The sequence below is a fragment of the Topomyia yanbarensis genome, chromosome 2 (genome assembly GCF_030247195.1).
Source record: "Topomyia yanbarensis strain Yona2022 chromosome 2, ASM3024719v1, whole genome shotgun sequence".
Taxonomy (NCBI): domain Eukaryota; kingdom Metazoa; phylum Arthropoda; class Insecta; order Diptera; family Culicidae; genus Topomyia; species Topomyia yanbarensis.
The window spans coordinates 17,165,994-17,188,441 of NC_080671.1; the positions used below are offsets into that span (position 1 = coordinate 17,165,994).

Genomic DNA, 22,448 nt, shown 5'->3' on the forward strand with positions numbered 1-22,448 from the left:
AACAAACCAAATGATACAATGACTAACACTAAACACTGCTTAAAATAAACACTTCTTAAACTCTATCTTACATAGGTAAAGTATTAACATTAACATAAAAAATTGGCTAACACTATCAGGTTTGGGAAAGGGTGCGCGAAAACAATTTTTTTAAAGAAGTGCGAGACAAATTGAAGTCAAAGACATTGTAACATTGATTGAACACTCTACACATGCTACTGCCGGGTTCATTTTTGCCATAATTAGTACGAGACACTGGAAGACGGACAAAAGAGTAGGAACGAAGGTTTCGGAGGCGAATATCAATGTTGAGAAGACGGAGTAAGTCAGGGCAGTCAATGCGAGACAATAACAGATCAGAGACAAAAGACGCTTTGGTCACATTGCGGCGCAAAGACAGTGTTTCAAGACCAATGAGGTCGCAACGATCTTCGTATCTGGGCAGTTTGTAGGGATCGCTCCAAGGCAGGTGGCGCAGCGCATAACGCACAAATTTACGCTCAATACTCTCGATGCGTTGAATGCTGTTCTTGTAGAAAGGAGCCCAAACAACGGCGGCGTATTCCAGTGTGGAACGAACGAGCGAGCAGTACAACGTTTTTAAGCACTGTACGTTAGTGAAATGCTTAGTAACCCTAAAAATAACTCCTAGATTACGCGAAGCCTTAGACGAGATAAAAGCAATGTGATCCTTAAATGTAAGCTTTGAATCCACAAGAACCACTAAATCTTTCACTGTAGTTTCTCTTTTTAATTTGTTTTGCAAGATAGTGTAATCGAATGCTACGATGGAGCGTTTTCGTGCAAACGTAATCACAGAACACTTCGAGGCATTCAAAACCATCCTGTTAGTCATGCACCAATAGACCTTTCTCGTCCGACCTAACCCCCTTTTTTCTTATTTTTATTCAAAAGACTACACATTTTTAAGAATATTACCGTTGAAATGAGACTATTTGGAGCTATCGTGATTTTTTAATGGATTTTTTAAATTTGAAAAATGCAAGAATGTTGAGTATTTTTTTCACCTTTGCAAGAATGGTGGGACTCAAAATGTGTGTTTGGGCAACACTGTGTTGTATATTTTTGCTTGAGTTCCTGGCAACGCGGCAAATGAAGTGGTGAGTGGCGGTACAAAGTTCATTGGTTATGTAAACAAACTAAAGTGAACCTCTCGGTGGAGAACATTGCATGATAATGTTTAACCTCACTTTTTTGACAGTTCAGAGAGATTGTTTACATGGTCTTGGAATTTTTGTTGATTCGATCATAGTATGAGAAACTTGGTTTGGTTCGCTGCCAAATGTTAACACTTTCCAAACAAGGTCGCTCAGCTGTAATTTTTTATTTGATGTCGGCATCCGGAGCATCATACATTGTTTCGATAAATTTAACATTTTTACTTTTCTTGTACATGATTCATTGAAGAAGTAAGAAATTTCTAGCCAAGCATTTGAAAAAGGCCTACTGCCAAATGCAAACAAATCGAATTTTCATGTTCTCTATTGAAATCCTGGGACAAAACCTGTGGATAGATGTTTTCTTTTTTTCTGTTCATTTGATCTCTTGTCTTGCATAGCCACTCTTTCTTCCTCACATATTTTAAATGGACTGGCTACATTTGACGATTCCCTTTGGCTGCATTTGACAGCTCCCCCTGGCTGCAATTGACATTAGGTTTTTTCCGTATCCACACGTCACCTCCCAGTTAAAAACTATCTATCTGGCCCTGTGCATAAACATAACGCAACAATGGATTATGAAGAATTTTGATAATGATTTTATAACAAATTATCAAAGGGCCCGGCTGATATAAAAGTGCTAACTAGCAATACGTTTATTATAAAATGATAATAAAGGATTATTGTAACTGATTCCAAAAGGATTATAAAGGCAGTGAAATACGTACTCAATGAATTAAAGGGAGTTCCTGATGTAAACAATATGCACAATCAAACTAAATAAAACAGTATTAAATTTTTAAATAGAATTATAATGAATTCGACCAAAACTTCTTTTGCTTTTCTCAAGGTTTACGTTTGGCAGTTAGACCCTTTTCAAATGTTTCAAATGTTTGGGTTGAATTTAGCCAGTAGCAGACTGCTTCGGTTCAGCAATACGCTCCGGTATCGGACGAAGCTAGCACTCCGGCAGGACGAAGGTTTCAATGAGGGGCTCAGGCATAAGTAGCAGAGTCCTTGCACTTACTGCTTGTCGAGTGACCAATTCCGACGAAACCACTGCCGCTCTCGCCAAGTTTGATCACCGTCATAAGTGTGACGTCAGCGGTATAGTGCCAGGAATAGTCGAGAAGAGTGCCAGGACTGACTTGCCGAGAGCTACAAGATTAAATAGCAGGGCGTTTTTAAAGTGACCGTAGTATAACGTAGAGGCTTTAGGCAGATGATTTATTTAGCAGAATAAGATAGCAAAATTACCCAAAACAAGATCTGGCTGCTGAAGTGAATCCACACACATCATCACCTACAGAGGCAACCAATATTGGAACGCAGCGAAATTCCTCACAATGAATTGATCTCGTTAGATGAAATTCCAGGAAGTACAATTTTCATAGCATAATTTTATCGACCGAAATTGTAGTTCTCAGTCGAGAGAGAGACTGATAGAGTAACAGAAGCTAGAAATTTTCTTTCGAAAGCTAGCAGCGGTTTCGCGTATCCTGCGCTAAGTAGAGAGCGTTAAGACAGATCTCTGAAGCATGTCAAGTGCTATCAGATGAGAAAAAACGTCGCATCTATGACCAGTATGACAAGGACTGTCTGCTGACCGACGGTTCCGTTCCGTACCACCATAACACACGGCACCGGCGACACATATATTCACAACATACTAATTACTTATCCTTCCGAAAAAGTAAATAAATTGACTATGAAATTTATCATTCGCTGCCTAGTTATTTCGTGCCAATTTGAACAAGACAGCAGTTGCAGATAGCTTTATTGCGGTGCCAAAATGATGGCAACTCGGGATATAATATAAATTTACATGTAATTTCTCCTCCCTGATATTCTTCCAGAATGTATAATGCTTTGCATTATTATCACTCCTATCAAATCCTTCTTACTCCTTATTGTCAGTGCCGAGCACTATTTTGTATTTGCCGGCTAAATCAACGACAATGCGATAATCTACGAAACTTTTCCTGTAATGGAACTTGAACACGAATAATAAATAATTGTTCCATTCGAAAGTGATAACCTTGTTGTCCTCATGTTTGCAGCTATCATACGCTGGTAGGCATTCTGACCAATGGAAACGTTCTTCGAAATGGGCATTGACCGATCAAAATCATTTCAACAACTTATCATTGACCGAATTCGTTACCTATAAAGTTCAGGTAAACTTCACCACCTAAAAATGAGTAATCAATCGGATCATCTTGTTAGGACTTAACCCACGAGTAAACAAACAAATGTGTACAAATCCTTATCCATCATCCAGAAAGCAATCGTTTTATAGCCCAATGCTTGATCTTGCGATTCAGCATATGCCACCCTCTTCAGTTGATATTCTTTCAAAGAGCATCGAAAGTATTCAAGTAATGTAAATTTTAAAGTCCATGTAAACAAGTCTTAGGTAAACAAGCACACCGAACTGTCAGAAAAGTGAGGTTATACATTTTCATACAATGCTTTATGTTTTTGACAGATATATGAATGAATCATTTCAGCATCAGTGATGCCAGGTCTATTTAAACAATAGCCTGCAGTAAAAATATAAAAGTCTGCAGATTGCTACAAAAATCTTCAATAAATTTGACGTAGAAATGTAGTATGTATATAATTTAAATGATCAAAAATGTCGAAGGCTGGTATAAATTGGCTGGCATAGGCTTTGTTCTGCTAAATATTTGTAATCTGCAAAAGATCTGCGGTGAAAATGCAAAATCTGCAGATTTACTAATATATATGCAGATCTGGCATCCTTTTAGTATTCCCCACAGGAAATTCATCCAAATGGTGTAAAAATACGGGGAAACAAGGCAAGATAGGTATTCAGAATATGGGGTTAAATGAGCAGCTTGCACTATTTTTGATTTTTTCAATAGTTAGAGGTACCAAATCATCGCGGCAATAGGCAGTAACGAATCGGGGATAAAAAGGGAAGCATCCTATCATATATAAATTTTTGACGAGAAAGGTCTATTAGCGAAAATGTCTAACTGAGATTGCAAAAACAAAGCATCAGAGTAACTTTTAACTATATGGAATAACTTATAATCATCGGCATAAGACACCTTGAAGCACTTAATCAATGAATCCAGATCGTTTATGTATAGAAGGAAAATATAAGGACCGATATGGCTGCCTTGAGGTACGCCGGACGTTACGTCGAAGGATGAGGATAAATGATTCCCGATTTTAACAGACATTTTATGGCCTGACAAGTAAGATCGAAGCCATTGGTTGATTTTATTGAAGGCGGCCGACAGATTGGTGTATATTGCATCAGCCTGCAATCGATCCTGTAGCGAGCGAGCGATAAATGAGGTGTAGGCTACTAAATTAGTGCAAGTAGATCGCCTGGGAATGAAACCGTGTTGAGTTTCTGAGATGTATCTAGAACAACAATGTGTCAAAAACTCGAGAACGATGAGCTCCAATAATTTCGATAGTGCACATAAAGATGCGATTCCTCGGTAATTGGGAACTTCGCTTGTGGATCCTTTTTTATAAACCGGAAAAACGTAAGATGATTTCCAGATGGTAGGAAACACTCCGGAACTTAACGATATATTGAAAACGACGGACAGAGGTAGGCAAAGCGACGACGAGCATTTTTTAATGATAGATGATGGGATTCCGTAAGGTCCAGGAGTGTTAGAACACTTGAGTTTTGTGCAAGCTTTTTGTACAATATCGGAAGATATCGTGAAATGAGGTCCAATACTAGTCCTACGGGGAATGTTGTCGGCTGCTGCGGAGACTTGTTGATTATTAAGAGTATCATTGGTAAAAACACTGCTGAATTGTTGGCGAAATAACTCACAGATGTCCGGCAATGAAGTCGCTTCTAAATCACCCAGCGACATAGAAGTGGGTAAACCTGACTCACGCCTCTGTTCATTAACGTAATTCCAAAACTTTTTTGGATTGTTACGAAGGTGGCTCTGAATACGATGAAGGTAGGAATTGAAGAGAGACTTATTAAGTCTCTTGTAACAATGATTTAAGAAGATTCTGATTCTTTAGCATATCGGTTCGATATTTCGAAAACTTTTTTAGAGCTGACCTTTTGGCCGATTTAAACTTTTTTAGTGTACGATTCGACCATGGAGGATATTCACAGCCATGATTGAGTTTTTTAGGAGTAAACTGGTCGATAGCATAAATCAGTACGTTCGAAACAATTTCAGCCGCTGCGTTTGCATCAGATTGTGGCAAGATTTCATTCCAATTGATACGAGACAAGAAAAGGTGCATTCCTCGAAAATCTGTCTTGCGATAGGCATATGTCAGTTTCTCAGTGGTATCTTCGAATGTACAAGGTACACATTTTCGGAGAAAACAATGAAAAGCAGGGTGGTATTGGCATAGTTTAACGAGAGGAGCTGGAGCACGACAAACGGCAAAGTGATCGGAGAGCTCCTGGCTTCCAAAGCAAAGATCCAAAATACAGTTGTTGTCATTAGTGACGTCACATAGTTGAACTAGCCCCGCGGTGCTGTAACCGTCGAGTAGCTGAGTGATACTCGTGTTAGTTGATGAGTGTGATGCGTCTGGGTACAGAAATGATGTATTATTGCGAACCCAATTAATGCCGCTAAAGTAGAAGTAGTTGATTGTAATATATTTGCAGTGTCGACAGAAACAATAAACTTCATCAATTAAATTAAAATAAATTTAATTCAGTTAAAAATGCGGGCCCCCAAAACAGACCCGGGCCCCAGGGTAGTTGCCCCCCCTGACCCCCCCTCTCGTCGGGCCTGTACATAGGAACTGCGGCGTCTCTGAAGATGAAAACAAGTGTGTTATATAATAAATTTATATCCATTGTAAACAATTGAGCATCGAACGTCGCGGAATTGGTCTTTTACATCATAGTAACAGTCGCATCACCTTGTTTTGTAAAATCTGCATTTGCTTACGCTGTCTCTTGGATGCTGAGAGCAAAATAGAAGCACAGTAATCAAAATGACCAGCTATTATGGTCTTGCAAACAGTTATCTTCGAGTCAAATGTGAAAAACTTTTTAATCCTACATAGAACGCCAAACTTTCTGGCAGTTTTCCGGATTGTATAGTTAACGTGCTCATGAAAACTTAGATTTTCGACCAATGTGACCCCAAGATATTTGATAGTTGCAACTCGTTCAACTCTCTCTCCATCTATTTCAACTGTTGCAGTACTTTTATTCATCTGCCTCCTAGATACAATCATATATTTGGTCTTGGAAATGTTCAGTTTGAGTTTTTTCCACTTCAACCAATCACTAAACTTCGTCAGCTCAAGATTCATTGGCCTAATGCAATCATCGAAATTATTACCGATGATAAACAAAACGGTGTCATCGGCAAACAAAATGTTTCTCATGTCGTTAATGTATAGGATCAACAAAAGTGGTCCTAGTACATTACCCTGTAGTACGCCAAGGTTAATTTTGGCTTCCGATGATGTAGCGCGGTTGTACCTTGTAACTTGCATACGTCTTTCTACGTAACTGTGAAACCACTCAAGAGCATTTCCTATTACACCATATTTCTCCAAAACGCAAATCAGTTTACGGCGATCAATTGTTTCAAACGCTCGTTTCAAGTCAACAAAAACTGCCAAGTCAACTTTTCCATTCACAATGGCCTACTTCCATTTCAACAATAATAGATTAAGCGCTGTTTCACACGAATGATTTACCGAAATCCTGATTGTTCACACAACAGTATACCAGCACTATCCACATAGACCATCAATTGGTCGGTGTTAAGTCAGACCGGAGTAAGTGGCAAAACATCGAAAAATGAGATAATGATAACACTGGATAAAGAATTTCTTCAGCTACATTCGACTTTTGCCAGATTTGAAATATGTAACCATTAACAAGAGTTATGGCAAAAAATAATTTCCAATTAAAACGTAGCTGCGTAGGATGCTGCGATTCAAATTTTAAACCCGTTATTCTCGAAATCAATATTTTGTCACTTAGTCCGGTCTCACTTAACACCGACCAATTGTTCTTTGACGACCGTCTCTAAAACTTTCTCGTCAACCGGTAGCATATTTATTGGCCCGTGATCCTCTGCACGTGATTTATTTGGAACTTTTGGAACTGGAATTTCGACCGTCTTCTTCCACGCTTCCAGAAAAACACCTTGCCGGAGCGACTCTTGTTAACTCTTACGTCCCCAACCCCCATTTCATTAAAAATATTAAATTTCAAAATAATGGTACTCAGCCGGGTTCCAACCAAACTTGATGCGGTTTTTTTAGAAACGATCACGAATTTGTCTAGTTTTAGGAACCAAGACCATCTTTCCGGAAATGACCGTAGTTCTGGATATATTGCTGGGAGTACTGGGGTTACCCCCCTTTCCGAAAAACGAAAAACTTTCATACCGGTGTTCAAACCCGTCTTGTGACACATAAAACTTCATGATTTTGCAAAACAAATGCATTGGAAAACATTCTGAGGGTTTTGGTCGAATTGGCCACACCCCAGGGTATTCCGGGAACCTGGTTCCTCCGGCAAAAAGGACACTTTTCGATCGGTTATAAAACCCACCTTGCCGCTTGTCAAACTTCATGATTTTGCAATACAAGTACCGTGGAGGACATTTTGAGGGTTTTTTGGTCGAATTGGCCACATCCTGGGGTATTCCGGGAACCTGGTTCATCCGTCAAACGTGTTTTTATCGTGAACACAACCTGAAAATGACTGACGGCGAACATGGACTGGAGAGTGTGCGAGAAGTTTCCCCGTAGCGACCACCAGGCGATTCGTTACCGCATCGGCCAATGGAACCCTGCTGCAGAATGGAGAAGGACGACTGGCAAGCTAAAGTGGAAGACGAAGGTCTTTAATCGTTGATCGTACCATTGTGTTGATCGTGTGTTTACCGCTGAAATACAATTTTTAATTTTTCACTTCAAAACCCCGTTGTATTGCTAAAATTGTGTGTCATCCTTATAAATTGATTATCAAGAAGTGCCTAGTGTTTGGAGTTCACCTTGATGCAGTGGCGTAGCCAAGGGGGGGTTTTGGGGGTTAAAACCCCCTCCAAACCAAAATATTTGTATTAAAGAAAAAAAGTTTGATGCTGACTAGTTTATTAAATATTCAAATAATAATTTTGGAAGTTTATTATCGGTTCATTACATTGAGAATTTAATTTTTTTTAATGAGAATTAGATCTTGTAACTAATATTTAGTCCTATAGTTGATAAATCATGTAAATATCAAGCAAAATAGCTCAATGAAAACGCCTACATAGAAACTGATGAAAAGTTGCGTTTTACGCTTGTCTCTAACAGGTCAGAATCGGGTTTTATATGCATTTGATTTTTTTGGGTTATAACTTATATAAATTGCCCTTAGCTAAGATTGGTAATAAAAAAATTTACACGTTTTTCGCTATTTATGGTGTACATTGAACGGCGCCAAGATTGCATAATTTGGAAACCATCAGCTTTTGGTGGTTTAGTATTTAGCAGCATAATTTTGTTGATTAATTTTTCCAGTTGGATGCATTGCTAATTCCAATCAAATTTATTGTCTTCAGCCAAGTTTTCAAGAATGTTATTGCAAATAGCTTGGTTGAAGATATGGATGCAACCCGTGTTTGTGCATTATAGGCCATATTGCACTACGAATTCCCTTACTAACGGTTATAGGCGGCAACAAAGAATTTGGGAGAAAACCTTGTAGATGACATTTACTATCCTAGTATGCAAAAGTGACTTCAACGCCACCTTGGTCAAATTTAACTTTTTCGTATTTTTAAGTTCACTACGAAAATTCGCTTCTTTCAGTGCAAACGACTTAAAATTAAAATAAAAAATAACCTGTTGAAATGCGAAAAGCAAAGTGGCGAAAGCATGCTTTAACCCGCAGCATGCAAGAATTGAAAATTGATTTCCTGAAAAATATACTCGATGGCATTTACGTCACCTTTGCATACAAGGGCAGTTCAGTAATGTGATTAATCGGTAATTAGTTGCAAAAATCCCGCTTAACACCATTTTTATAGATGGGACATACTACTCCCTACATCCTATACTTCGGTAAAATCTCCTTCTTCCAGATCTTCAAAAGCACCCAGTGGAGTGCTCTAGCCAATTCCTCTACTCTGTGTTTGAGTAGCTCACATGACAGCTCACATGATCATTGCCGTGCGGTTCAACCGTCCTATTTTTTCATGTATCTTAGGTAGATCCGGAATCTGTCGTCGACTGCGCGCTTCGCTATTTAGGTGTTCGTCATAATATACTTATCAATCGTGAGAATTTCTGCACATTATTTATAAGGTGTAGCCTGTGCGATAGCCGGTTTATACAATGCCCCGGCCTATCAGGATGTTTATGTCACCGATGACGAGCTTAACATTCCGCCATAGGCAGCTAACATTCCGCCATAGCTCCAGCTGCGCGTAAAATGCATCTTTCTCGGCTTCGTGAGGTCAGTGCACATTGATAATGCTTTAGTCGAAGAAATGGCCTTTGATTGACATTCTTTCACTGATCGCCTGCCACTTGATCACGCATTGGCGCATTTTGCCCAGCTTTTGTACCGTCGCTCGATCCCCGCATTTCCACACCTTCTGCCCGTCTATCAAAGCTCTTCCAATGCTACGGTTTCGAAGTTGCGAATTTCAGCTCATCCTTTTCTGCTTGATTGTTAGTAAAGTGCTGTTTTTGGGGTCACTCTTTGAACTTGACCTAACCTGTCTCGTAGTCGGCCACCTAACTGACACCTGCGACAGGTATTTAGCTCTGCCTACGGTAGGGTTATAGCGCCCATGCCCGCTCACACCATCCCATTTCGCTATTACTGCAGAACACGGTAGTACCCAGTCGATCGCGGCCTACAGAATAAATGTCATCAATAGACCCGCCAACATTTTTGAAAAATCTAAAATTTTCGCCAGAACCCCCTCCAAACAAAATTTTTGGCTACGCCACTGCCTTGATGTATCGCCCTACTTGCAATTACGAGCGATTAAAAGTCGAGTTTTGTAAACAGCAATTGCAATTCGCATTGTTCTACTGGCTTGTTTTTGGCACCGACAGTAGCAGTTATCAGTTTGCTGCAAATGCAAGGATAAGTTGAATGGTCGTAGCGTTTTTTCCTACATCAACAATGCAATAGAATCGCAGCAGTCTCAACCGTCAGACTTAAATACTCTCTCTGCTCAAGTTCGTCAGCTTTTCAACCTGATTGAAATGCTTAGTAAACAGGTTGAAAATATCACAGTTGAGCGCGCTGTTAGTGGACCACCAAACGATTCCAACTGGCCTAAATTAGGTGTTAAACGGCGCCGCGGCAATAATGGACAACCCGTGCAAGCCTCTGCCGAGCGTGGAACGAAGTCCATTGACTTAAGCGATTTGTCAGTTCCGGTCGTTGTTACTTCACCACCACCACCGAAATTCTGGCTTTACTTGTCCGGTTTCCAACCAATGATAACAGTCGACGATGTTCAAAAAATTGTGGCTTGCTGCTTGGATGTAACCGATGCTGTTGACGTGGTGTGCCTAGTTGCCAAAGGAGCGGACGTTTCAAAAATGTCGTTCATATCGTTCAAAATTGGACTGGATCCTGTCTGGAAGGAACAATCGCTCGATGATTCAACTTGGCCAAGTGGACTTCTGTTCAGGGAATTCGAGGAACAGCCTAAAAACGCGTTTCAGATGGTATGTTTACTCCTTTTATCAACGCAGCAGTGGGGAACCAGCAATCGTAACTGCAGCTTCGAATTCACTCCGCTAACATCCTTCTATATAATCATTCTGCTCCTGAGGTCGGTGATGGCAGAGGGGGCTTCCAGCCTGTTATCCCAGGCCAGTATAATAGTGTTTTTGAACCTGCTGCACCTGATAATTTCTCGCATTTCAGCATCGCTGCTTCAAGCAGTCTCCGGATATACTACCAAAAAGTACGCGGATTAAGGACCAAAATAGATTCATTCTTTCTGGCGATTTCGGAATCTGAGTACGACATAATCGTCCTAACGGAAACCTGGTTGAATGATCAAATCTATTCCGCACAGCTGTTTGGTCATCAATACGCCGTTTTTAGGAATGATCGGTCCCCCTTGAACAGCCGTAAGACTCGTGGCGGAGGCGTTTTGATAGCAGTGTCGTTAAAACTAAACGCTTATATTGATCCCGCAACCATCTCCAATACGCTCGAACAGTTGTGGGTCGTTGTTGATATACCACAAAACGCACTCAGTATCGGTGTTATATATTTGCCCCCGATCAAAGATTTGACGCAGTGAGTATCAATGAACACGTAGAACCTTTTAGTCGATATCATCACGATTTAACCCCCACACTCCTGCTATTCTATTTGGCGACTATAACCAGTCAAATTTTCAGTGGTGTATCTCGGAGGGAGACACACCGTATATTGACCCGCTGGTTTCGCATATACCGGCTGCTTGCGGCGCTCTCCTGGATGGGTTTAATTTGCATGGGCTCACCCAAATTAATTCATTATTGAATCGAAACGAACGCCTGTTGGATTTCGTTCTCGCAAATAATATCGCTGTTCCGGTCACTGCTGTATCGGCACCCATTGAGCCCCAGATTGATCTTGATGCTGATCACCCTGCTCTTAGTGTTGCATTCAATTTGCCTACTCAAATTGTCTATGAAGAGCCTTCCATCTCTAATTCTCTGGACTTTCGTCGAGCCGACTATGCCGCATTGAAAGATACGCTCTTAATCACCAATTGGGATTTTATTGAATCGGCCACCACTATTGATGAAGCAGTGGAATACTTCAGCGCCGCTGTGCAGGATGCTGTTTCCTACGTTGTTCCGCCTAAACTGCCTCCGCAAGAACCACCGTGCTCGAATCCAAGATTACGCTCTCTCAAGCGAGCGCGATCTGCTGCTCTTCGAAAGCATTGCAGTTCCAGGTCGCCATACTTTAAACGACAATTGAACATCACAAGCAACCGGTATCGTCACTACAACCATTTTCTGTACAATCGTCATGTTAAGCGCACCGGTGAGAATCTTCGTCGAAATCCAAAACTCCGAATTTTGTGTTCGGAGAGTGAGAGAGGAGCGCAACCGACGTTTCCAGTAGGTAGAGACTCTTTAAAACGGGAGATGAAGCTTAGAAAGCCAGTTTGCTATAAGTAACTGTGCCGAGAAGTAGACGCCAATCACTGGGGGATGTGTACTGAGTCGTCATGATGAAGATGAGGGCCCGTCGACACCAGCTGCAATATTCCCGGCTAAAGATACTCGTTGAGAGTCTCTTCTCGAAGCACGATTCAACTACCTGGTCACCGACAACGTACGGCGAAGAAGAAGGAGCTAACACAGAAGCGTCGATGTGACTATAATCAAAGAAAACTCCCGGTCCGGATGTAATACTAACCATGACACTACAAGCTGCGATTCTTGCATATCCGGACATGTTCAGGATGCTACTGCGGAAGTTTTGAGACGATGGCAATTTCCTCCGAAATGTGGAAGATACAGAAGCTGATGTTGCTGCCAAAGTCAGGGAAGTCACTGGGCCATCCTGCCTCGTTTAGGCCAATGCCGCAGCGCTGCACAGAAGAATGAGCCAGATCCTGAAGAGCTACTTCCAGAGTAGAGTACTGCTGTACGTGACGAACAAAGGGCAGAAGGCAATGCGAGTCGCAGCGGGCGTTCCTCTGGGCTCCATTCTCGGTTCAACTCTTTGGAACGGGATGGACGATAGGGTTTTAACACTGCGGTTTCCCGGGAAAGTGAAAATCGTGGGTTTCGCAGACGACGTGTCACTAACGGTAATGAGTGAGACACTGGAATAAATGGAGGTGTTGGTGATAGAGAGCTGGAGGAACGGGGTCAAGCTGCAAATAGGTCACCACAAGACGGATGTGATGTTGGTCAGCAACTGCAAAGCGGATATAGATCACCGTCGAAGGGCATGTGATTGTATCGAAGCGTGCACTGAAGCAATTGGGAATGATAATCGACGACTGGTTGAGCTTTAACAACCACGTTGATTACACCTGGGGAATGTTAGTCTATTATCTAGTGTTTCGTCATCGATACCTAGCTGATTGGCTCGGTTTCGGGAGAACTTCTCTCGCCGGGGAACTCTACGTCGAAATAGGTCGTCAGGGACTAGACCGAGTAGTTCGCGAACAAGTCGAGGAGCTGAATGGCTCATCAAGGAAGTAGTGATAAATGGCACAAGAAGAGAACTAAAGGGCTTAAAGGAGTTGCGGCGCTAAATGGCACCGGACACGGAGCCAAAGGGCTCAAGAAGTTGTGGTACTGAAACCAAAGAAGAATCGATATAGGGAGACATTCTTTCGCCGGGGAACTCTCCGTCAGCTTACATTCACCGCCGGGAACTAGACTGAGTAGACCGCGACGAGACCACCAGTCGCGCCGGGGCTGCAGCAAACCGGACGCCCTACTCTACCAGAATCGCCGAACTGACCTCGGCACCTGGCTGGTTGACTCGCTTTTGAACTTCTCTCGCTGGGGAACTCTTCGTAGGAGTAGGCTAGATCCATCATAATAAGCGGGTCGGGTGACTACCCAGACCCGTTCGCAGAGTTGGTTTTTGTACATTTTTTGCTCAGATTGTTTTTGAACATTTATATATATATATATATATATATATATATATATATATATATATATATGTTCGTGCACAACGAAAAATTGTAAAAGCGCGCCACCTATATATCAGAGGCGCATGCGGATCACGAATGGCTCCCTCGTTCATCGAGTTTCATCGATGCCCAAAACCGTGGTAGCCATCATCTGCAACTGGCTCCCGGTGAAGGCATATAAAAAGGGGCGCCGTCCGTGGTCGCGCCTCTTAGTCATCAGCTGTTCGGAAAACGTCAAACCGGCAACAACATCTCAGCGAGTATAGTGTACGGCGAGTGCGCGGATTCACAACGATAAATTAAACAATTAAAATTAGTTGAATTATAATAATGATAGTAGTGAAATAATAGTATTTAGTTAAACATTAAGCAATAAACGTGTGTTAGTGAGTGCATAGTGCATTACTTACCTCAGTGGCTGCGCCGGTCATCATTGTTGGTCCGAAGTTCATACACACCTGAAAGGAGAAGAATATAATTGGACTCACCCGCCACCGTCCCACGACGCTGAATCGGAAAAGCACCTGTAAGTCGTCCTCACTCTTGCGTAGTTTCCTGTGCCTATCGACATTTGGTCCTTCGAGCCGGATAAGCGTCGAACTCCGCTTGTCCGCCATCGTGACACTCGCTGGACGCCGTTCCATCCGCCATTCTCGACGCTTGCTGATCGCCATCGCAGCCAGTTCGTCGTTCTTGCTACCTTTGTTGTATAAAGGACGCCACCAGAGGACAATTGATCTGCTGCTACTGAAGAAAACTGCTGCTATTCTACAAATACAAGGCATTCTAATTGCCTTTATCAGGTAATTAGGGTTTCAACACTCGTACTTTTATCGTTTGAGCTGCGCGGTCTTCTGTTTTACAGACCCAGTTGCTGTATTGGTTCATCTGCTGCAAACAAAAGGCATCTTCGTTGCCGTTCGAGGATCGACAGTTTGCGGAATTTGGCTTGTAAGCTGCTCTGGCCGGCTGCTGCACAGTTTACCCACCAGGTACGGTGACGGAAGGAGGCTGCAGTTAATTTAAATTACAAGGCATTCCCCTATTGCCTTTCACAGGTAATTAGGATTCCAAAAACGTTTACTCTCCCCGTTTGGGCTACGCGGTCTTTGCTTTGCAGATCCATTTCGCCATCACGATGTCCACCGATCGTCGCATCAAAGGATTGAAGCTACGACAAAGGAGCCTGCTGTCGTCATTCAACGCGATCAAGCAGTTTGTTGATAACTACGACGACGACGACGACTGCTGTGCGAACGAAGTACCTGTGCGCCTGGAGAGCATCATCAAGCTCTGGGCGGACCTCAATTCGGTTCAGGCGGAACTGGGGTCGCTCGACGAGGCGAATTTGGACGAACAGCTAAAGCAACGCACGGAGTATGAGTCGGCATACTATCGTTCCAAAGGATTTTTGCTCGCCAAGAATAAAAATAATTCACTTTGCGTATCGAGTTCTCCCTCAACCAATCGTAGCCCTCCGTCGTCATCGCAGGTGCGTTTGCCCGACGTAAAACTTCCCGTCTTTAGTGGGAATCTAGACGGCTGGTTGAACTTTCATGATTTGTTTGTTTCGCTGGTCCACTCGTCGGTAGAACTTTCCAATATTCAAAAGTTCTATTATTTGCGTTCGTCACTGTCGGGCGATGCATTGAAGCTGATACAAACCATTCCACTCAGCGCAAACAATTATGTGGTTGCATGGAATCTACTTGTCGAGCATTTTCAAAACCCTGCGCGACTGAAACAGTCATACGTTGATGCGTTATTTGAGTTCCCTTCGCTCAAAAGAGAGTCTGCTTCAGAATTACATTCGCTGGTGGAGAAATTTGAGGCTAACGTAAAGGTGCTACAACAGTTAGGGGAGAAAGTCCAGTTCTGGGACATTTTGCTAATTCGGATGCTGAGTATTCGCCTTGACCCGACGACGAGAAGGAGCTGGGAGGAATTTACAACGACGAAGGATGCCATCTCGTTCAAGGACCTGACCGCATTCATCCAACGTAAGGTCACCGTGCTGCAGAACATTCAGAGTACTACGGTAGATGTCCCCATTGCCGGCCAAGTAAAGAAGCCTTCTCAACGACCAGTCGCAAGTAACAATGCAGCACAGTTCAACGCAAGGAAGTGCATCGTCTGCAACAACCATCATCCACTCTACCAATGCGCGACGTTTTCCAAGATAAGTTCGGAGGATAAGGAGAAGGAAGTTCGTCGCAATCATCTCTGTCGGAACTGCTTGCGGAGGGGTCATCAAGCTAAGGACTGTTCGTCAACGAGTACCTGCCGCAAGTGTCGGGGCAAGCATCATACTCAGCTTTGTTCCAGTCAACAACCAACCAGCTCAGGTCAGAAGACAACCAACTACACAGATGAAAGGTCTACGCCTGCTGCATCTACCAGCAATCCACCCACTGCATCTGTGTCTGCCACCATCGAGCCTGCCAGCTTCGCTTCCGTTAGTCAAGGACGGAAGGCAATTCTACTTGCTACTGCTGTAGTCATCGTTGTCGACGACAGTGGAAGCGAGCACACAGCACGTGCGTTGCTAGATTCCGGTAGCGAATGCTGTTTCGTTACCGAATCATTCTCCCAGCGAATCAACGCGCAACGGAAGAAGGTCCATCTTCCGATAGCTGGCATCGGTCAAGCGTCGACGCATGCTAGGCACAAATTGTCAACCACAATTCGCTCTCGCACAGGAAGGTATTCGACTAGCTTGGAATTTCTAGTTCTTCCCAAAATTACCATCGATCTGCCGTCGACTTCTGTTGATACTTCGGCCTGGGAGATTCCGCCGAGTATACAGCTAGCTGATCCGTCATTCTGCAGCACCAACCCAATCGATCTCATCTTGGGAGCAGAAATTTTCTTCGACTTGTTCAAGGTCTCTGGTCGAATTCCGCTTGGCGATAACCTTCCGGTACTCGTGAACTCCGTTCTTGGCTGGGTGGTGTCGGGAAGGTCCTCTCATGGTCAACCGATTGCTCCAATCGTCGCAAATGTCGCCACCGTCAACGACGTGCACCGTCTAATGGAAAGGTTTTGGTCCATCGAGGAAGACAACGCCTCTCCGTGCTATTCCGTCGAAGAAGCCGCCTGCGAGGAACACTTCCGTCGCACGGTAACCCGCAACACCGAAGGTCGATACATAGTTCGACTGCCACTGAAGCAGGATGTGTTGTCTAGTCTCGTCGACAACCGTCGTACCGCTCTACGTCGTTTTCACCAGCTAGAAGGTCGTCTAGTTCGCAATCCCAACCTGCATCAACAGTATCGAGTCTTTGTCGAGGAATATCACGCGCTAGGACACATGCAGCGCGTAACGGACTACGAAAATCCTCCGACTCCATGCTACCATCTTCCGCATCACGGTGTAGTGCGCGAAGATAGCACGACGACCAAACTGAGGGTAGTTTTTGACGCGTCGTGCAAAACCCCCAACGGACCATCGCTGAACGACGCGCTTCTGGTTGGACCAACCGTGCAAGAAGACCTGCGATCAATTATAATGCGAGCCCGAACACACCCAGTCATGCTGATCGCCGACATCAAGCAGATGTACCGCCAAGTCCTGGTAGACGAGCAGGACACTCCACTGCAGCGAATTGTTTGGCGAGTTTCCCCCGACACTTCGATGGAAACCTTTGAACTAAAGACCGTAACATACGGCACAGCCAGCGCACCGTACCTTGCAACGAGAGTTCTCCAGAAACTAGCCGACGACGAACGCGACGAGTACCCCGAAGCAGCTAAAGTTCTACGCAAGGATTTCTACGTCGACGATCTGTTTTCTGGTGGACGCAACATAGCAGAAACAACCGCTTTACGCAAGCAGCTCGACGCGCTGTTACTCAAGGGCGGTTTCGAACTCCGCAAATGGGCATCCAATGAAGAAGCAGTACTGGAGGATGTCCCAGCAGAAAATCGTGCTGTACAAGGGTCGGTCGACCTGGACCGAGATCCGTGCATAAAAACGCTTGGACTGCACTGGGAACCGTCCACCGACCAGCTCCGCTACAAAATTCAGCTTCCGACATCGACAACAGACGCACCACTAACGAAACGCATCGCACTATCGTACATCGCTCGTTTGTTTGATCCGCTTGGACTTGTCGGACCTGTCGTAACAACCGCAAAAATATTCATGCAGACTCTTTGGACCTTGAAGGACGACGACGGCAAGATTTGGAGCTGGGACAACGAATTACCATCAGCCATCAAGGAACGCTGGCACGAGTACCAATCGCAACTCCATCGGTTGAACGATTTGCGCATCGACCGTTGTATTCTTCTTTCTAATCCCGTATCAGTCCAGCTGCATTTCTTCTCCGACGCTTCGGAACACGCATACGGCTCGTGTGTCTACGTCCGCTCTACAGACGCCTCTGGAGCAGTTAAAATCTGCCTGCTGACCGCAAAATCGAAGGTAGCACCCCTGAAAAAGCAAAGCATTCCGCGACTCGAGCTCTGCGGTGCCCTTCTGTCTGCTGAACTCTACGAGAAGGTGACGTCATCGCTTCAAATCGCTCCAGAAACGTTCTTTTGGGTCGACTCGACCATCGTGCTGAGTTGGCTAAATTCTTCTCCGTCGACCTGGACAACGTTCGTGGCCAATCGAGTCTCCAAGATTCAGACCGCCACGCAAAACTGCTCTTGGAACCACGTAGCAGGCCAGCAAAACCCAGCAGACCACATTTCCAGAGGAATACCCGCAGAAACCCTTCTACAAAACGATCTTTGGTGGCAAGGATCTCAATGGCTGCAGAGCGACCAACGCGACTGGCCAATTCAACAACAGAACGCTAATCAGCCTCCCGAAGTCCTCATGGAAGCACGAAAAGTACCAGCAGCAGTAACTTCCGCCGCCGTTGAACCCTCATTCGTCGACCAGTTCGTTGAAACATTCTCCAACTTCCAGCATATGGTCCGAGTAGCCGCTTACTGTCGACGATTTCTTCAGAACTGTCGGAAAACTTCTACAGCACGAGCGGAATCAGCACATCTCACAGTCGACGAGCAGAAGGACGCAGAAGCGGTGATCATCAGACTCATCCAACAGCAAAGCTTCAGCAACGAGTACAAGGCCCTCCAACAAGCACAAACTGTATCCGCAAAATCTCGCATCCGTTGGTTTCATCCCTTCATAGGCTCCGATCAACTGATTCGCATTGGCGGCAGGCTGGGAAAGGCAAATCAACAGTATGACAGCAAACATCAGATTCTTCTTCCTTCATCGCATCATTTCTCCATCATACTCGTTCGCTACTACCACGAGAAGCATCTGCACGCAGCACCCCAGCTTCTGCTCAACCTTCTTCGATTACGGTACTGGATCACCGGGGGCAGAAGTCTGGCCAAACGCACAGTTCACAAGTGTGTGATTTGCGTTCGAGCTCGCCCCAAGCTGCTCGAGCAATTCATGGCTGAACTACCCGCCGCTCGAATCACCGCATCTCGACCATTCTCATCGACCGGCGTCGACTATTGGGGACCGATTTCTTTAAAACCACCCCATCGAAGAGCTGCACCTATCAAAGCCTACGTGGCAGTTTTCGTGTGCTTTGCAACGAAAGCTGTGCATCTTGAACTAGTGGGTGACCTGAGCACTGCCAAATTTATTGAAGCGCTTCGCAGATTCGTCTCCCGACGCGGATTGTGCGCCGAAATTTACAGTGACAACGGCCGCAATTTCGTAGGAGCAGCTAACGAACTTCGTCAACTTGTACGTAGCAAACATCACCAGAAAACAGTCGCTCGAGAGTGTGCCAATAACGAAATCCGTTGGCATTTCAACCCCCCTAGAGCATCACATTTTGGCGGCCTTTGGGAGGCCGCAATAGCATCAGCGCAGAAACATTTCGTCCGAGTGCTTGGGACACACACGCTTGCCTACGACTCGATGGAAACACTGCTAGCACAAATCGAGTGCTGCCTCAACTCCCGCCCGCTTGTGCCAATGTCCGACGAATCTACCGACTTGGAAGCACTTACACCAGGACATTTTCTCACTGGAGCTGCGCTGAAGGCTGTCCCGGACATCGATAACACCGAGATTCCCTTCAACCGACTTCGCCAGTGGCAACAGACGCAAAAAATGTACCAGCAATTGTGGAAACGATGGCATTTGGAATATCTGTCAACGCTACAATCCCGTACGAAATGGTGCAATCCTCCTGTGCACATAAAAAAGGACCAGTTGGCAGTCATCAAAGACGAAAATTCCCCGCCGATGAGCTGGCCGACTGGAAGAATCATCGAGCTTTACCCCGGTGACGACGGAACAACGCGTGTCGTCACTCTTCAAACACCCAACGGCCGATATACTCGACCGGTATCCAAAATTTGTCTGCTGCCAGTCTCAACAGCAGCAGAAAACCAATCACCACCCACCACAGCATGATTTTCAACACCTACCTCTTCGATGTAAACATCAGCATCATAGCAATACACTCCCTCATCAGCATCGGTTCGTCAGTACTCACCTGTTCCAGCCAGCAGTACCTGAAATCTAAAACAATTAGGGCCCACAAATTGTTGGGACAAGGTAAGCACCTGTCCAACACTTTAACTTTACAAAAACCCTCTACCGGGTCTTCTGTTTGCAATTTCATACTGCTGACGAACTGTCATCATCCGACCATGGGCGAGCTTCCAAATTTTGTTCACTGCCGATTTCATCAGAAGCTAAAAATCCATCATCTGTGCCGGTGTACAGATTAAACAACACAACACTTCAAATTCATCATTTACATGTCGATCATCGTCGCTACTTATCTGTTCCAGCCAGCAGCACCTAAAATCAAAAATTATTAAGGCCCTCATACTGGTTGGCCAAGTGTCTGAACCTGCGGCTGTGGCCGACTTTATGTGCAGCAGACAATTCATCAAACATCGCACTTCGAATTTCACCCACTTACCTGCCGATACCTACCTGTTCCTGCCACCAGCAACTAAAATATAAAAAATAATGGCCCACGTAATTTTGGGACCAGGTAAGAACCTGTCCAACATTCTAATGTTTAAAAAACCCTCTACCGGGTCTTCTATTTTAATTTATGTTGCTGCTGTCATCAACAAACATCGCTCGAGTGACATTCATCAACACAACAGAAACATCATATTCATAGACATCGTTATTGGCGTGTCAGAAAGATACATATTTCTGACGGGGGCAGTATGTTCGTGCACAACGAAAAATTGTAAAAGCGCGCCACCTATATATCAGAGGCGCATGCGGATCACGAATGGCTCCCTCGTTCATCGAGTTTCATCGATGCCCAAAACCGTGGTAGCCATCATCTGCAACTGGCTCCCGGTGAAGGCATATAAAAAGGGGCGCCGTCCGTGGTCGCGCCTCTTAGTCATCAGCTGTTCGGAAAACGTCAAACCGGCAACAACATCTCAGCGAGTATAGTGTACGGCGAGTGCGCGGATTCACAACGATAAATTAAACAATTAAAATTAGTTGAATTATAATAATGATAGTAGTGAAATAATAGTATTTAGTTAAACATTAAGCAATAAACGTGTGTTAGTGAGTGCATAGTGCATTACTTACCTCAGTGGCTGCGCCGGTCATCATTGTTGGTCCGAAGTTCATACACACCTGAAAGGAGAAGAATATAATTGGACTCACCCGCCACCGTCCCACGACGCTGAATCGGAAAAGCACCTGTAAGTCGTCCTCACTCTTGCGTAGTTTCCTGTGCCTATCGACAATATATATATATATATATATATATATATATATATATATATATATATATATATATATATATATATATATATATATATATATATATATATATATATATATATATATATATATATATATATATATATATATATATATATATATATATATATATATATATATATATATATATATATATATATATATATATATATATATATATATATATATATATATATATATATATATATATATATATATATATATATATATATATATATATATATATATATATATATATATATATATACAGGGTGTTTGGTTCATGGTTAAGAATCTCTCGGGGGGTGATAGACTGCTATATTTGGAGAAAAAAATTGTTCTACACATACCATCAAATCTCAACCGTTACAGAGTTATTGAACTTTTTGTGTAAAAAACTCATTTGTCTTAAAATACCTCTAACTTTAAAAGTATACTTTGTATTTTAAACGTTTTAGTTCCATTCGAAAGGTGAGAAAATTTTGCATTGAGTGATGCCCTCACATGTTTCAGCTAATGAGTTTAAGTAGCATTTACAAAGTAATTTATTGAAAATTAAACAATTTTAAACGATTTTTCGTTCATTTCTTGAAAATTCTAATAGTTAACCTCATCATTTTAATAATTCAGATTGTTAGTCTTGATGAGCTGCTTAATTCGTTCTTTGACATGATACACTAACCTTTTCTTATTTTCATGATTTTGGGTTATTCAACTTGGATATTTTTGTCTCATTTTCACTAGTACCAGCTCTAATTGAAAAATTATGGCACTTATTGTACTTTTTTTTCTTTTTATTCGAAAGCCAGGAAAATTTTACAGTGAAAAATGTATTAATACCTTTCAGTTAAGTTAATTTAGTATTGTTTTAAAAGTTAATTAGTTTAAAGTTAGTGCTATTATTAG

General features: G+C 43.3%; 1 protein-coding gene across 1 annotated transcript; it reads left to right on the plus strand.

Moving 5' to 3' along the window:
- The first annotated feature begins 14,945 nt into the window (after positions 1 to 14,945).
- LOC131679338 (uncharacterized) lies at positions 14,946 to 20,207 on the plus strand. Its single transcript, XM_058960049.1, has one exon. The coding sequence runs from the start codon at positions 14,946 to 14,948 to the stop codon at positions 20,205 to 20,207; it is 5,262 nt and encodes a 1,753-aa protein (XP_058816032.1).
- Positions 20,208 to 22,448: the final 2,241 nt, after the last annotated feature.